Raw genomic sequence first — 16,622 nt, 5'->3', positions numbered from 1 at the left:
TGCATTAAGGATTATGAAGCAGCCACAGCTGATTTGAGACCTAGAGGGGTTACTCAACTGTTGCGCGTAGGAAACCTTTCCATGCAGTAGCGACAGCCACCATCGCTAGATGGGTTAGGGAAGTGATGCACTGGGCAGGAGTTGATTTATCTCAATTTGGCGCACACTCAGCACGAGGAGCTATGGCCTCTAGGGCATTCGCAGCAGGCGTCTCATTGCAAGATATCATGAAATCTGCTGACTGGTCTAACGAGTGTACATTCAAGACCTTTTATTTTAAGCCTGTTTCGCAGATAGCAAGTAGAGTGATTAATAGCTTTGAAGAAGCATAATACTCGCCTCCTCTCTCACCATAGAATGAAGATTATCCATGCCTAAAGCGCAGGCCAGTCTTGATTCTATTAAAGACAAGGAGGCGAGCATTATATCCCGCCCTATTGGGTCATAAAAATGTGATGTCTATGTATTTAAATATGAAATAGAACAAATATTGTGTAAATATGTAGTTAGATAAATGACAGACCCACCCTCATCATAAATTTTCTCTTCCCCTTAGGAGAAGATCAGAAAGCGACCTGATTATACGCAAAAGGACGTGGGAGTGTACACTCAAAGAAGGAGAGCCCTTAGTGTTCACACAGCCAATGTTACAACAAGTTGATCTATGGGAATTCATGCCAGTTGGTTAAAGTTGACTGTTGGATTAGTTCGCTTATATTGGTTGACGATCAAAGAAAGAGGAAGAGGACTAGAGAGAGGACACGGTTATACATATGGCCATAGCCTGATTGGAGGAAAGGAGATAGACAGGACTACATAAACCCAGAGGAGCATGGGGATTTGTAGTTTTTGGACTTTTTTGTTGTATTTCAAAACTTTACTACCCCTGTTTTGTCTTTTAGAACCCCAGATCACCTGGGGGAAAGCTAAAACGTGTTATCAAAGTTTTAAAGAAAGTAAAACGTATTTGAGTTGAATTGCTGTGGGTACAGTAATAAAGAAGAAGAGCCTAATGCTCGCCTCCTTGTCTTTAATAGAATCAAGACTGGCCTGCGCTTTAGGCGTGGAAAATATTCATTGCTGCTGACTGCCATGCCTATTGAACCATTTTTCAGTCTTGTGATGTGTTGTGCACCAAACCTTAAATACAAGTTTAAAAAAAAAAGGAAAAGACATTTTACACACCTATTAATAGTGATGAACTATTTCATCAGCTCCAGAGTGAACTACAATAATAGCATTTATTTGGTATTACCAAATAAGAGGATGACCAGATTGCAGAGAATTCAGAACAGAACAGCCAGAACTTTGCTAAAGCCTAAGGAATTCAACTACGCAAGTTACATACCTTACACTGGTTGCCAATAAAGAAAAGTGTCATGCTCAAAAGCTTAGGTTTGGTATTCAAAAGCTTGAACACACCGAATGATACCCCCCTGTTAACCAGATTTAAATACATCCCCAATCGATCTTTGAGAACAACTAATGAAAGATTAGTAACCGTTCCATCTTATAGCAGGGAACATTAAGGTGGCCTTTCCTTCTCTGTTCAGGCAGCCACACTATAGAATGTAATGGCAATTTCTCTTGGGAAAGAAATTAATGAAATGCCTTTGCATAAACATCAGAAAAAGGTATCTTTTTGGGCTTCCGTAAACATAATCCTCCTTACAATCACTTCACACCCGCCTCTCAACAGCGCCAAGATACTTTCGGGTATTCGATGTGCTCAATAAAGAACACAATACACTTGGGGGTGGAAGCCACAAATATGGGGTGCTTATGTCTTCCTGGCCCCAAATCTGTACATTCTTGATTTTCCTTCTGGAGAAGAGAGGAATTTGGGAGATATATTGCGTTTTTCCTAGGTCCGTTGACAGGTTAACATCCCAAATCCACAGTTGGCTTTCCTGGATATAGTCCTGGACTTGACTCTGAGCAAAGGGGGATTCTGGGAGTCCTACTTCTGGACTACTGATTTTTCAAAATAGGGCTGGTTGACTCGGCGACTTGGCTTGGAGATACTGCTGGTATATGGGGCCTGTTGATGTCGCTTCATGGATGGTTCATTTGAAGACTCCACACTCTCCTTCTCTCCTCACATCTTTGAAGTCTCTAAGAAGTCACACTACCAGCTACATCTCCTCAGAGGTATTCTCCCTTTTCTCTCCTTCCCTCAGAAGCTCACCGTCCCCAGAGCCCTGGTTATCTCTAGACTGGACTATTGTAACAGCCTCTATCTAAATCTGCCTGCCTCTACTCCCCGCCCTCTGCAACCTATCCAGAACAGGACAGCTAGACTTGTCCTTGGCCTCATGCCCAGGGATCGTATCTCTCCAGGACTGAAATCGCTGCACTGGCTCCTAGTGGCTGTGAGGATTAAGTTCAAAACCCTTGGCATTGTCCAAAAGGCCTTCTGGGGCCTGGGGCCGCAATACCTTCAACTCTCTCTTCCCAAATATCTTCCTTCTCTTCGCTCATCCGCCTCCAACTCCCTCAGGGTCAGTCGCTTCTCCAAGCAACGAGTTGGTGGTAGATCTCCCTCTTCGGCAGCGGCCTCCATCTGGAACAGCCTTCCTGCATCCCTGAAACTTGAGGTTGACCATCTCTGATCCTGGAAGCACCTCAAAACCTTCCTCTTTGCTTCTGCCTTCTCACCCCTCTCTCCCCTGCTAAATTCCTGGTTGAAACTGCACCGGTTACCTGGCCACCCTTTCTGATCTCGGGCCCATGCCCCGCAATTTGCACACCTGTACTGCCTCCTTGGCAAACCCCGACCTGGGGACTGTTGTTCTGTATACCTACAGTCCCCCTACCAGCACTTATGTCTGCTCCCACCTGTACTTGCCACCATCTGGCCTTTCTATTATCCTATTTATTCTACTATCCCATGTACTGCACTTCCCCCTCTCCCTTCCCTCTCGCACTTTTCCCTTTCCCCCTTCCAATGCACTTGCGAGATCTGAATGACATCTGACCTAGTAAGATCACTGCCTGTCTTCCCTCTGTTCCTCCTACCTTGCCTCGTCGCGCCTTGAAACACTTGTGTATAGGCGCGTTACAAATGCCATATCATATCATATGATATATCAAGATGGCAGCGATGTCACCTCATCAAATTGGATTTCAAATCTCTCCATTTTCTTCAATTTTTGTCAGCTTCAGTACCGTTGTATGTTCTATAAATAAAAATGTCTTGCATCATAGTCTCTTAAATTTGTGAAAGCTTGTGAATCTGCCTCACTGCATAAGTGTCTTTTCCTATTTGAACTGTATCAGCATTGTTTCTTGGGTCAGTCACCATTCCTGGCTTGAGGCTTTGGAATGCCCAGACTACAGGTCCAAGGGTACAGCTCTTCTTTGATTTGATAGCCTTTACCAAGGCTCCTGCACTGAGTTGGTGGAGTACAGGAATCTCAACTCTCAAACTTTGCTTAGCTTGTTCACCAGAGAGTGATTGAACCCCAGCCTTCACAAGGCAGTTCTTCTCTAGAGTAGTTGTATCAACTCTCTGAATATGGAATGTTTCTCTGGTTCACTCAAATTTATCAGCTGCAATCTACAAGCCTTGGGAGTGATTGAACCACTGCTCCCTCAAGTCAATCTTTCTGTGCCTCACTTGAGTTTGGTCAGTGCCACTGCTCTAGATCTTTGTAGTGACTAAACCAAAACATGCACAATTCTACTCTGGCTCACTATAGTTTGTCAACATCACTGCCCCAGCTCTGTGGAGTGATTGAACCAAACCCTCACAAGACTATTATTCTCCTGCTTCTCCCTTAGTATGCTCCAGGGATTCTCCATCTGGATCTCTGCTCTCTTTTGACCTCGAGCGCCCTCCTCCTCAGATTCTCTCCCAATTCTCTCAGCCTCTCACTGTCTCTACCTGACAGTGTATTCAGGACTTTCTCTGTCAATCACATCAACCCTGTCACTGACATTCATAGAACAGTTTCTCCCACTTTTTTCCAACTCTCTGCACTTGTCATTAGCATGTTCTGGGTATGTGAATTTGTTTTGAACAATCTATGAACTGGGCATCCTGGCATTCATCAGCGTCTCTCTGGTCTCTTAGCACGGAAGTGTTCTGGGAAAGCCTTGGCATCTCAGCACTGTCTCTGCCCTGCCACTACGTGTGGTCCCGGCAGCTTCCAGCACAACGTTCTGATTTGCCTCCTGTTCCTCCAGCACACTCTTCTCAACAGTCACATCGTCTTTTTCTAAGCTGTCTTCTATTTCTTTGACCTCCACCTCTGGTCTTCTAATTAGGTGGTCATCAAACGGGGAAATAATCTCTTCTTGTAGGTTCTGCCCCACGAATGGTGCAACTGCCTCCAATCATATTTATAATTGTTCTTTTATAACACGATTAATGCCAGCAAGTCGTTTCTAAGGGCAGGATCGGGATTCGAACCTGTATTGCGCTGCGTTGTCTTGCTTTCAAGACAAACGCATTGCCCCTGAGCTATCCTTTCTCTGCATTAACGCAATATTTTTCAAATCAACATACCACTTTGCAATATTATTGCAATGCATGACATATGGTGTAAGTACTGGCAGGACTTGGGCAGTTACCCACATAATTGGCATATGAGCATAATATGTGGACATACTAGAGGGCTCTATCTATTCTAACACTGCAAAACTGCACCACGCCCTAACATGCATACACTCAGTCAGTTATAGATATTCTCATACATCACAGATAAAAATACCCAGAACACCAATGCACAAAGATCTTTGACTTTCGGAAATATTGCATTCGAAAAAATAACTAGATACCCTTCTACACCAATAAAAGTAATCTGTACACTATGCAATGCATGTTCCTAAACCAAGCTAGATCTTCTGGCTTTGCCAATGCTTGTTTAATTTGATGGTTCTAAGCTGAATGCAGTTTTGCACATTTTGCACAGGTTCATGAATGACATGTATTTTTTTTTTAGTATTTTATTTATTTCTATAGCGCACCAGGCCCAGGGGCAACCGGGCGCTTAACTTAGTTACAACAAGATGAAAGCATGACAAGGCAATGTGACAGAGTATTACAGGATTATTACAGGAAGATTTACAAAATTTACAAAATATACATTCAAACGAATATCGATAAGGCAGTGATTTACAGGATAGTTAATAAGGGATGCAGAGTAGGTCAAAGTGCAAGTAGGGCAGTAAGCTGGTGTTAGCAGTCTTGGGCGGATAGCCAAGCTTTGGTAAGGTATTTGAATTTCAGGAAGGAAGGTTCTGCTCTAAGGTCATTGGGGAGTGAGTTCCAAAGTTTGGCTGCCAGGATGGGGAAGCTGGTTCCACCAGATCTTTGGAGATTAAAACGCGGGATGTCAAGGCAGTTGGCTTGGGCCGCTCTGCGAGGTCTGGTGGAATTGTGGAAAGAGAATCTGTTTGCCAGGTAGCGAGGGGCTTGGTTGTGGAGGCATTTGTGTGTGAGAGCCAAGGACTTCAAGGAGATGCGATGTGGGATAGAGAGCCAGTGCAGGTTGCGCCTGGTGTCAGATATATGCTGGCGCCTAGGAATGTTAAGGGCCGCTCTGATCGCATTGTTTTGGACAATTTGTAGCTTGTTTAAGTTGCGGAGATTAGTACCTAGATAGAGGGCATTACAGTAGTCGACCTTGGATAGTACAAGGGTCCTGGCCAAGGTTACGCAGTTGGCAGTGGTTAGGAACGGGCGACAGGCGGTGATGAGCTTGCAAGTATGCGCTGCTGCAGATGAGACTGCGTTGGATTGTCTAGTCAAGGATAGGGTTGAGTCGATGTAAATCCCTAGGGTTTTCGTGTCCTTAGCAATCGGGATGGTGTTTCCATCAATGGTGAAAGACTTGAAGGCAGGGTCAAGTTTAGTGAGTTTTTGTGGTGAACCAAGAATGAGGAGCTCTGTCTTTTCATCATTTAGGCAGAGGCCGTGTTGGGCCATCCACGCTTGGATGACCTGGTAGATGGCGTTGATGGCAAGGGAGTCAGTTGTGTAGTCTCCTGTGATGGGGATTAGTATCTGTGTGTCGTCAGCGTAATTGGTATACGTGATGCCCAAATGGTCCAAAATATCAAAAAGGGGTTTGGTAAACACGTTATATAACGTGGGCGAGACACAGGACCCTTGAGGCACACCACAAGAGCCCGGAGCGGGTGGTGCGGCCGCAAGTGGGGAGAACACGCGCATTGATCTATTATCCAGGAAGGATCTGATCCAAGTGGCGGCATTTTCTGAGAAGTGTGCGGCTGATTTGAGGTGATGGCAGAGAATTTTGTGATTGACAAGATCAAAAGCAGCAGAGAGGTCCAGGAGAAGTAATAACGCCAGTTTGCCTTTGTCTTTGAGATCTTCGATCTGCGTTTTTAAATCAATAAGGGCGGTCTCAGTGCCATGGCGAGGCCGGAAGCCTGATTGCCCGAGTCCCAGAAGTTTATTTGATTCAAGGTATTCCTGAATTTGTAGGTAGGCCGCGCGGTCAAGGATTTTTAGTAAAAAAGGTACAGTGGTAATTGGTCTGTAGTTTGTGGGTATGCTGGGATCCAGGGTAGGTTTTTTCAGAAGCGGGATGACCCATGCATCCTTAAGATTGTCCGGTACAATCCCAGAGCTAAAGGAGGAGTTGATGAGCGTAGTGATGAATGGTGCTAGGTCGTGAGCAGCTTCCTTAATAATAGGTGCAGGACAAAGGTCACCCTAACAATTGGACGGTTTAAGGCTAGTGATAATCTTTTCCACTTCGAGAATGGAGAGTGGAGAGAAGCTAAAAGGAGTCAGAGAGTCTGTGATAGAGAGGTTTATGGTAGGTATAGGGATCTGTAGAGGGTTGGATTGAAGGCTAGATTGTTTGTTGTTGATTTTAATTTGGAGAGTGGCAATCTTACCTAGGAGAGCTTCTTGGATTTTGGAGCACCAGGTGCTATCTTTGGTACATGTGTCAGGTGGAGTAACAGGAGTTTCAAGTTCTTTTAGGATTTTAAACAATTCTTTGGTGTTAGATTTGGCTTGCTCGATGCGTTTGTTGTATGTGTCTTTTTTTGCCTGGAATATAGCTTCCTTGTAGTTAAGGGTGGCCAGGAGTACGCGTGATTTGTTAGCTAGAGAGTGATTGCTTCTCCAGTGGGATTCTGCAATTCGTTTTTCTTTGCGTAGTGCTCTGAGATGGGGTGTAAACCAAGAGTTTAGGTGGGCTCGAGGTTTAGATTTTCTCAGTTTCGAGGGTGCAATGGTGTCTAAGGCTGTAAGCATGGCCCGGTTGAATGTGTCGACCAGGGCCGTAGGGTCAGAGCATGAGGGATCCCAAACATTGAGAGCTGGAAGGAGGAGGGGGAGGAGTCTATCGCAGGTAATGTTGCGTTTGTTACGGGTGGCCATAGCCGGGGCAATGTTGTGAGGGAGGCTGATAGGTTTGGACTCAATATTGAATGTAATTAAGTTGTGGTCTGTCACATGGGAAGAAATGTTAGTGCAAACAAAGGTAGTGTGCTTGAAATCCCACTGGCTGTCTTCAATAGGGTCCCCTAAAAACTGATGCATCTGAGGAGGTTGGTCAAAGAGAAGCCAGTATCCTGGAAGGACAATGTTTGATTAGCAGCTGGTGGCTCATATTACTGAACCTGATCTGGTCTAGTGGCATGGTTGTAGATTCCAACTTACCAAGGCTTCTGTTCCCAGGGAGAACATGAAGAGTCTGGATCCGTCCAGGTTTTATGATCTGTTTAGTTACAGAACTAGAAGTCAAAAAGAAAAAGATCATTTATAACGCACAATGTGAGCATCGAAATGAACAATAATGATAGTGTGTGTGGTCAAGCTCACATGTGTGCTCTGCTGGACAATGGCCATTGGCTAACATGATGAAGGATGTTAATATTGTTCCTGAGGCGCACCACTGGAATGACAGTGAGTGTGTGCCCTGTAGTTACCAGAATTAATGACATCATCATCAAAACAATTCATACTTTAGAGCAACAATAAATACAGCTCATCAAAGATTTAAAACCAGTGAACAAATTACTTTCCCCTCGTAATGTTCTTGCTGATGGATGTTCCTCCCACGGATTCCTCATATTAGATATATTTGTATCCTGCTTTGCAGTCTCTGAACATTTTTCAACACCAGTGGGCACTGTGCATTATTGGCATTGACGTCCCTCAACGGTTACCATTACCGCGTCCGGACATGGCAACGATGATAGTATAAAAGCATGCATTGCTTCCGTTGACTCAGTTCCTAGTTTTTCCCTGTTTTGCTCAGCCGACTTGAGGAGTTAAATAGCCCTTGCTGATTTTTGCAACCACTCCTTTGCCTCGGGATCCTCCCCTTCTACTCGAAAGCACTCGTTTGTGAATCCTCTTCTCAGGAAACCCACATCTGATCCTTCTTGTCCAGCTAACTATCGCCCAATTTCCATTACTCCCTTTCTGGGCAAACTCCTGGAAAAGTTTGCTATCTCTCAGCTTAACCTTCATTCCAATTCTGTTGGCTGTCTCCATGACCACCAGTCTGGCTTCAGAGCTGCCAGAAGCATGGAAACTTCTCTCCTGAACATCCGTGAAGATCTGCTCTCCAACCTTTACTCTAACATTCCCTCTGTCCTCATCCTCCTCGATCTCTCTTCTGCCTTCGACACGGTCAGCCATACCAGCCTGCTCAAACGTCTCCATGAAAACCCGGGTATCACTAATCAGGCTCTGGTCTGGCTGACCTCTTTCCTCTGAGATCAACCCTCCCAGGTCCAACTTGGGTCCTTCCTTTCATCTATCTTCCTCTCTACCTGGGGTGTTCCGCAGGGGTCTAACCTCTCGCCCTGGCTTTTCAACCAATACCTGGCAACTCTCGCCCACTGCATTGCCACTTTCTGCTCAAATTTCCAGTGCTACGCTGATAACACAACTCATTTTCAGGCTGCCCTCTGCCACCTCCTCTCCCTTTCTCATCTCTGATTGCCTAACTGCCATTCAAGATTGGTGTGCCGCCAATGATCGTTGTCTGAATGCCAGCAAGATGGAGATCCTCCTCATCGGCACACCTTCACCATCCTTTCCCCTCACTCTCTGGCCGGCCTCCCTTGGCCCTCCTCCTGCCCCCACCTACGAGGCTAAGAACCTCTGGTCATCTTTGACTCCACCCTTTCCTTCTCCGCCCACATCTCCGAGGTCTCTAAAAAGTCACATTTCCTACTGCACCCCTCACAGGTATTCCACCTTTCCTCTCCTTCCCCCAGAAGCTCATGGTTTCCCAAGATCTGGTCCTCTCTAGCTTGAACTATTGTAACAGCCTCTTTCTAAATCTACCTGCCTCTACTCTCCGCCCTCTGCAACTAATATAGAACAGGACTGCGAGACTTGTCCTTGGCCTCAAACCCTGGGATCGTATCTCTCTAGTTTTGAAATCTCTCAATTGGCTCTCAATGGATGCAATGATTACATTCAAAACCCTCTGAATTGTCCACAAGGCTGTCTGGGGCCTGGGTCCAAAATACCTTCAGCTATCCCTCAGCAAATACCACACCTCTCAAGCTCTTTGCTCCTCTACCTCTAACTCCCTCAAGGTCAGTCGTTTTTCAAAGAAACAAGCTGGGGGTAGATATTTGTCTTCGGCTGGGGCCTCCCTCTGGAACAGTCTCCCTGCCACTCGAAAACTTGAGGAGAACCATCTCCGGTTCCGGAAGCACCTCAAGACCTTCCATGCACTTTTCCCTCCCCCTCTCCCATGCACTTGAGCGTTCTCAATGTCACTGGGCCTAGTAAGATCGCTGTTTTGTTCTCCCCTGTTCCCCTCCCTTGCCTTGTCGCGCTCTGAAACACTTGTGTATGAGCGCGATAGAAATAAAATATCAATTAATTTCCAAAACCATGGGCAACTTTAATGTGGATGCCCAAATTGAATATATCGCTCTTTCGGACCATGCGCCAGTCCACATCCAACTTACAACTCCACAGAATGCTCACAACTCCAATAGATGGAGATTCAATTCAGCCTTCATGAAAGATGAGCCATTTACAGCCTTCATTACTCAAAAGCATAACAATTTCTTCTCAGAGAACAAAATTCAAGAAAGCCAATTTTTGGGATTGCTATAAAGCAGTACTGAGAGGTCATATTATATCTTGTGTTGCCAATAAAAAGAAAAAGCTTTAAAAAGAATCCGATAATATTCTTTAATAACTCAAATCTCTTAAATCTCATTACACGCATATCAACTCTATGCTTACTCATAATAATATTATGAAGCTTAGAGTGCAATATAACAAAATTGTCACACAATACTCATATATAAATCTTCTAAAATATAAAGCGAAAATATATCAATTTTCCAACAAATCAAGTAAATCTTTGGCATCATACTATAAACTTAAAAAAGAAAAAGACAATTGCGGTCATTATGGATCAGGCTGGTAATAGGACATTTTCAGATAAAGAAATCCTCCACATTTTTTCTAAATGTTACCAGAATGTATTCACATCGGATGCTCCTCCTAATAATACTCATATTCAAGTCTTTCTTCTACATGTACCTCATGTTGCGTATCCAAGTGTTGATCTTCAAACATTAAATACCCCCATCTCTATCTCTGATATTCATAGAGCCATAAAGGACATCAAAAAAGGTAAAGCCCCGGGTCCAGATGGCTTCCCTGTTGATTTTCTTGCTCACTTCAATAATCTATTGGTTCCCAAACTTAATGAACTTTTCTCTCACTTCAAAACAATCAAAAAGTCACAGGGATCATTCTCTGAAGCCATGCTAATAGTTTCCTCAAGCCTAATAAAGATCCTGAACTTCCCCAGAGTTATAGGCCAATTTACCTCATCAACACTGAATGTAAAATCTTCAGCAAGATCCTAATGAATAGACTCCTCCCCTTTCTACCTAAGTTACTAAAGAATTATCAAGTAGATAATGTTAAAGGTAGACTATGTTCTTCTAGTTTTAGACTATTTTTGGATGTTTAAAAACTATCCACAAATAGAAAGACCCCTGCGCTGCTGTAGCATGGGATGCAGAAAAACCATTTGATAGGGTAGAATGGGATTAAATGTTTGATATCCTTAGATGGCTTGGTATCAATACTCCTTTCCTTCCCATGATTGGTGTACTATACTCTAATCCTAAAACTGCAGACTTTATTAATGGACAAATGTCCCCGTACTTGCCATTATTTAGAGATACATGCCAAGGTTGCCCTCTTTCTCTGCTTTTGTTTATTTTAGCTTTGAAACCTTTTTTAGAGGCAATTAGACAGGTAAATATTATACTGGGTATTGAGTGCAGAAGTATAAAAGTCAAAACTGCAGCTTATGCTGATGATGTACTATTGCTTTTAAAAAATCCACATATTAGTATACAACACCTGTTGGGCACTATTTTGCAATTCTCACTGGCTTCAGGCTATAAGCTAAATACCGATGAATCAGAAATGTTACCTCTCAATATACATTGTACTAGGTATCATATTGAAACCTTGGGTATAAAATGATGTCCTAAAGGCATCAAATATCTTGGTGTTCACATTTCCTCATCCATTAAGGATATCACTAAACAGAACACTATGGCTCTACTCTCTAGAATAAGGGAGTTAACCGACTTGTGGTCCCCCTTTATTTATCCTGGTGGGTGTAGTTTAGAATCTATGAAAATGTTGATCTCCCCAATCATTGTATATCTTCTGTAAATGTTACCAATACCCCTTTCCTCATTCTTCTTTTAGTCTATAGATTCCTGCCTAGATACATTCCTTTGGGGAGAAAAAAAGTGCAGAATATCTTTATATGAACTTAAATGTGTGTCTATGGTTGCGTTGGATTCCCGGATTGAATAATATGCTTTATGGCCTTTGTTTTAAGGCAGACGTAGTTGTGGTTTACTCATGTAGATTATACCATTGCACCAAAATGGCTGCTTGTTGAGAGAGCAAAGGTTTCCCCCCTAACTCTTGCTGATTGTTACATCAGCAAGGGTAAAAACAGATTCATCAACTGTGTTAGTTTATTTGTCCGTAATCTTAGAGCATACATGTTCCCATCCGTGCAAAATCATCCCAATTTACCTCACAATATATTTGGCTTATTTCATTAATAAAAGATCTCTGTTTTGGAAACCATGGCTCTCTCTGAGCATTAAATATTTGAATCAGCTATTTGTCCAGGGAGCACCAGTTACCTTTAATGGATTCGCGGTGAAATTCCATTCATGCAACAATATGACGATTATCGATGCCATTATGGAAAATTATAATCTATTAATATGTAAAGCAATTGATACCAAAGCGGAAAAAATGTGATGTATGCAAAATCCCAACATTACTGCCTCCTTGTTCCATAAAGAGCTTTCAGAAGTGTCTTCCTCGGGTTCTGTTTGGGATTGTCATGTCGCTTGGAAGCAAGACTGCGCTCTACTGGACAGTTAACTACATTGGCCTCTTGTGTGGAAGAATATCTCTTAAGTAACCACGTCAGCCAGCCTTCTCCAAACTTTATACTTCTTTCCCTATGCAGCTTTCATCACTCCTCTCTCACTATGTAAAGGCGATGCTGCACAGAATCATAGTTGCTGGAGTTGCTGTCATACTCAATGCTCGTTTAAACATATGTTTATTGAATGCGACAATGTTCAATTATTCTGGAAAAATGTGTGGAATACATTTAAGCTTATTTTCAACTTGCAACATGACTTCTGTTTTACAATCTTTTTTCTGGGTAGTGCAATACTACAACGTGCTTTCGATAAAAATGAATGTTATTTGTTTGACCTGTTCATGATAGTGGCAGTTCAAACCATAACGTCTAATAGGCAACATTTCAATCGCCTTCAACTCCATTTGTAACATACATAGGTTGGAAAGATGCAACGTACTCTCCTTCTGTATTATTAAAGCATGTGTTGAAGTAGCAGTGTTTTCTAAAATTCCTACCTAAAGATGCCACCAACTAATGAATAAAGTGAAGTTTCTTTGCATCTCCTTCCACTCCCTTCTGTACATGTTCGTTTTCTCCATTTGTTGTTCTTGTCCCATTGTTTGTCATGCTCATATACCTATTCAAAAATTCATATATGCAGTCGTCATCGTTATACTTGGCCTTCATATATTTTAACTGGTATTTTAAAACTGTTAAAAGTCTCTTATCATAATTGTGCCTCAAAATATCCGCTGTAAAGTTTATATGCTTTCTGCTTTAAAAAAACATTTCTCAAACAAAAACAAAAAAAGAAGAAGATGCACATTGCCAAAAGAATGAGAATTCTGGTTGTGGGAGCAATACAGGTTAAAAAGTAAAACACGTCACAATCAAGTAATTTTGAGTCATGCTTGAACAGTGTGGCACACAACGTGCTTTAAGTGAATCCAGTGGCTGGTCTCGGTTGTTATGTTTATTTGGAACGTTAGCAGATGTGGAATTCTTATTTCCCTTTAACTTTTACTAAAATTATTAACCACAAAAAAGCAAGGCATCACAATGGCTGACACTGCTCTTAACTGGAGCAGGTCTGAGCTTGGCTTGCCACTCAGGAATCTGCTTAGCAGGGCTGTCAAGCAGTGCCCGGCAGAGATATATAACTGTCCTTGTCCTAGCAGAGCCTGTGACGGATGAATGATGAAGACGGCGATGCTTTCAATGTAAAATGGTGAAGTACAAAGAGGAATGTGACTGGGTCTCTCTCTGCCTCTCCGCCCCTTACCATTATTGTACCCTAAACTCAGTCAGATGTAAACTCTTTCTAAACTGCAGGAAATACGCTGCCAAGAGCCCGATTTGCATATGGCCTTTCCTGGCATTACTGGATATTTATATAATTAATTTCTTTATGCATACAACACAATATGGACAATGCTGCATGGGCATCCCACAAGCGAGGCAGGGTAACTGGTGTTACCATCGGCAGCTGAGAGAGGGGCAGCCCCAACTTTCTTTGTGCCTGCTCCTCTCCTCCTCCCAGCTACAGAGACACGCAGTCTCGGCAGCACAAAGCCACGGAAGGGTAAGGTGCGAACAGTCATCTCACCCTTCTTCCAAACAGCAAGGTGCTATGCACCATAAGGAAAACAACCATCAGGCAGGGCCCAGGCTCAAAAGATATGCCCCCACCAGGGGGCCAGACAGTCGGCTATCCGGCTGGGGGTTGCGACAAAAGCAGCCCCCACCACATACACAACAAAGACCCAGGGTCTCCCTGGGTCCTATAAAGATGAGCAGCATGCTCAGAATAAACACAATCTGTTTATGCACCCTGAACGGGGACCCAATCAAACAGGAGGTTCACGGTTTACTCAGTGTCTTCCAAATCTTCTTGCTTCTTTACCACAGAACCCGCCCACCGTACAAAAAGGGGAGAAGAACAAAAAGGAGTACAAGGCACTGTACGGTGCCCATAACAAGTCGTGGGACACAAGAAGGCGGCACGGGTTCAGAGGGGGTAACCTCAGGACCCGGTGCCCAAAAGTATGATACCATCATGATATGTGATATTGTGCATTTGCCATAACTCATCTGTACAATAAAATCCTACGCCCTTTTATTGCCAACACTTGACACATGTTGTGAGCCTATCATTAAGGGAGAGGGTTTGGGTTTCGGCCAATACCAATGCATGCATATGGGTTCAGCAGTTACCAGCTATTCTCAATAGAAGCTGCTGCAAAATACACTTGCACAAGTAAGAATAATGTACCATCATTAGTATGTAAAACCTAATGCTACTTCGGGCATGTTTGTGTGAGTTTGGGTAGTAAATAGTACATTTTGAAAGCTATTTTTCCAAACATTTCTCGGGGGTAAACCACCCGTACCCCCCTTAATGTGGGTTGGGACCGCTCGCTGCACTCGCTCATTTTGTAAATTCGCCATGCTAAATTTGCACCTGGCCACCTTTCAAAGTCACCAGTCACCTCTGTCCAATTGCTCCTCCAGCTGCACCTGGCTGGTTTTCCACCAGGGAGCTTAAAGGCCATTCTATCTCGTTCCACACTTTGGTTTTGCGCTGTTTTACAAATGAATCAGACCCAACTGCACATCCGTGCTTACGTTAGCAGTCCCCTTCATGCAATTACCATTTCCAGTAAAATCACGCCCTATGTGTTTGTTGATGGTCACTTCCCTGGTGGCATGAAGGCCGTGGCATTCCGCTTGCTCAGAGAAAGAATGATATGGAAAATAAAACTCTAGGGTGGGCCGGGAGGGTAGCTCGGGTTTGGCTTGGAAGCAAGACAATGCAGAGCAACATAGGTGTGAATCCTAGGCCCTGCGCGGCTCCAGCTGCTGGCAGATTATCACCCTGCAAATGGGACGGCGTCCGGGCCACATATGGGTAGTTGCTATGGAGGCAGGAGGCGAGAGGAGGAGGGCTCCGGGATCGGCTCCTCCACGAGGCTGGTGGGGATTCCACCGCAGCCCCTATCAGTAGTAGGAGGCGGAGAGGAAGCGAGGCCCGGGATCCGGCTGGCGCAGCTGCACAGCGGGAACGCTGGGGTTGTTGGAGTACGCACAGCAGGATTGCTGGCGTTTGCTGGAGTAGGACGCTGGTGTGCGGGGAATGCGCCTTGTTGCCAGTTGTTGGCTGTAAAGGCCGCGTACAAAGAAGGACGCACACCAGCTTTATAAATCACGTCTTCTTTATTCACTTTCCAAACAAACACTAACTCTTCCTTTCTCTCTCCTCCCACCTTACACGTCACACAACCACGTGACCTTCTCGTGGAGCCCTGTCTTAAAGAGACAGGGCCATGTAACAACCAACTCCAGCCAGAGAAGACTCAAGGTGTCAATTACCATTGAGTACAAAAGAATGCAAAAACCCTACTGTTTTTTAGCGTCTCTTACTCAGTGCTCAAACCCAAAACAATGGCAATGGCATTTCTTTCCATGATAGAGACAACGCACATAGGAATTTGTCATCTAAAAAAAATGAGTCAAAATGTGTAATGTGTGTCTGACTAATCTACTTCTTGTGCTTATTTTACCTGTACTCTCCATCATCGTTCCCCTTTCCCTCCTGCCCCTAGGTAGTTTTCACTCATTTCTTGTTTGTAGGATTTCATACTGTTCGAGAACCTACAGAAAGCCAATGAGACCATTGTTTACATATTTTAAAAAAACATAGTCTACTCACGAGGGCATCATATGCATTAGGTTAGTTGAGCAGTTAGTTGGATTGGAGGGTGGAGGGAGCTTGGGTGGCACTTCTATCGCTAGCTGGTGGCATTTGAGCAATCTTTTTGAAGAGCTCCACTGAAGAAAATGGCTTTTTTGGTGGAGGTATTCAAGTTGAGTCGGTCAAGTAAGGAAAGGGAGAGAAAGCAGTAGGAGTGCAGTGCGAAACACCCAACGAGGTAGCAGGGGCAAGAGCATATACATATTTTTATAGTAAAGTTGGAGTGGGGCCATAGACATTTGATTTTCCCGGCAAGAGCAAAGAGTGGGGAGAGCATAAAAAAAAACCATTGTAAGTATAGGGATTTTCAGGAAATTGGCCTTTCCAGGGTGGGTGCCCGGGCCATGGAGCACCTGCATACTTGGCGCCCCTGAGTAGCAGGTATTTAGAGAGAGTGATTTTGCATGGAGGACCATTCAGCGTGATGGTCCTTCATGGAAGGTGAGGAAGGATCTGAGTAAGTTGAAAAGAGTGTGTCT

At 43.9% G+C, this 16,622-nt stretch overlaps 1 protein-coding gene across 1 annotated transcript in view; it reads right to left on the bottom strand.

Moving 5' to 3' along the window:
- Window positions 1-16,622, bottom strand: part of LOC138568202 (NXPE family member 3-like) — a 237,988-nt gene that overhangs the window by 168,736 nt on the left and 52,630 nt on the right. The window contains exon 2 of the mRNA XM_069646428.1: window positions 7,646-7,719. Within this exon, the coding sequence (XP_069502529.1) occupies window positions 7,646-7,719 (74 nt within the window). The remainder of the gene's footprint in view (window positions 1-7,645; window positions 7,720-16,622) is intronic.

This window comes from Ambystoma mexicanum, chromosome 1p, assembly GCF_040938575.1.
Source record: "Ambystoma mexicanum isolate Mex_15411 chromosome 1p, UKY_AmexF1_1, whole genome shotgun sequence".
In the NCBI taxonomy this organism is placed as follows: domain Eukaryota; kingdom Metazoa; phylum Chordata; class Amphibia; order Caudata; family Ambystomatidae; genus Ambystoma; species Ambystoma mexicanum.
Note: the sequence above shows the minus strand (reverse complement) of the source record. Positions and strands in the feature narration are given on the sequence as shown.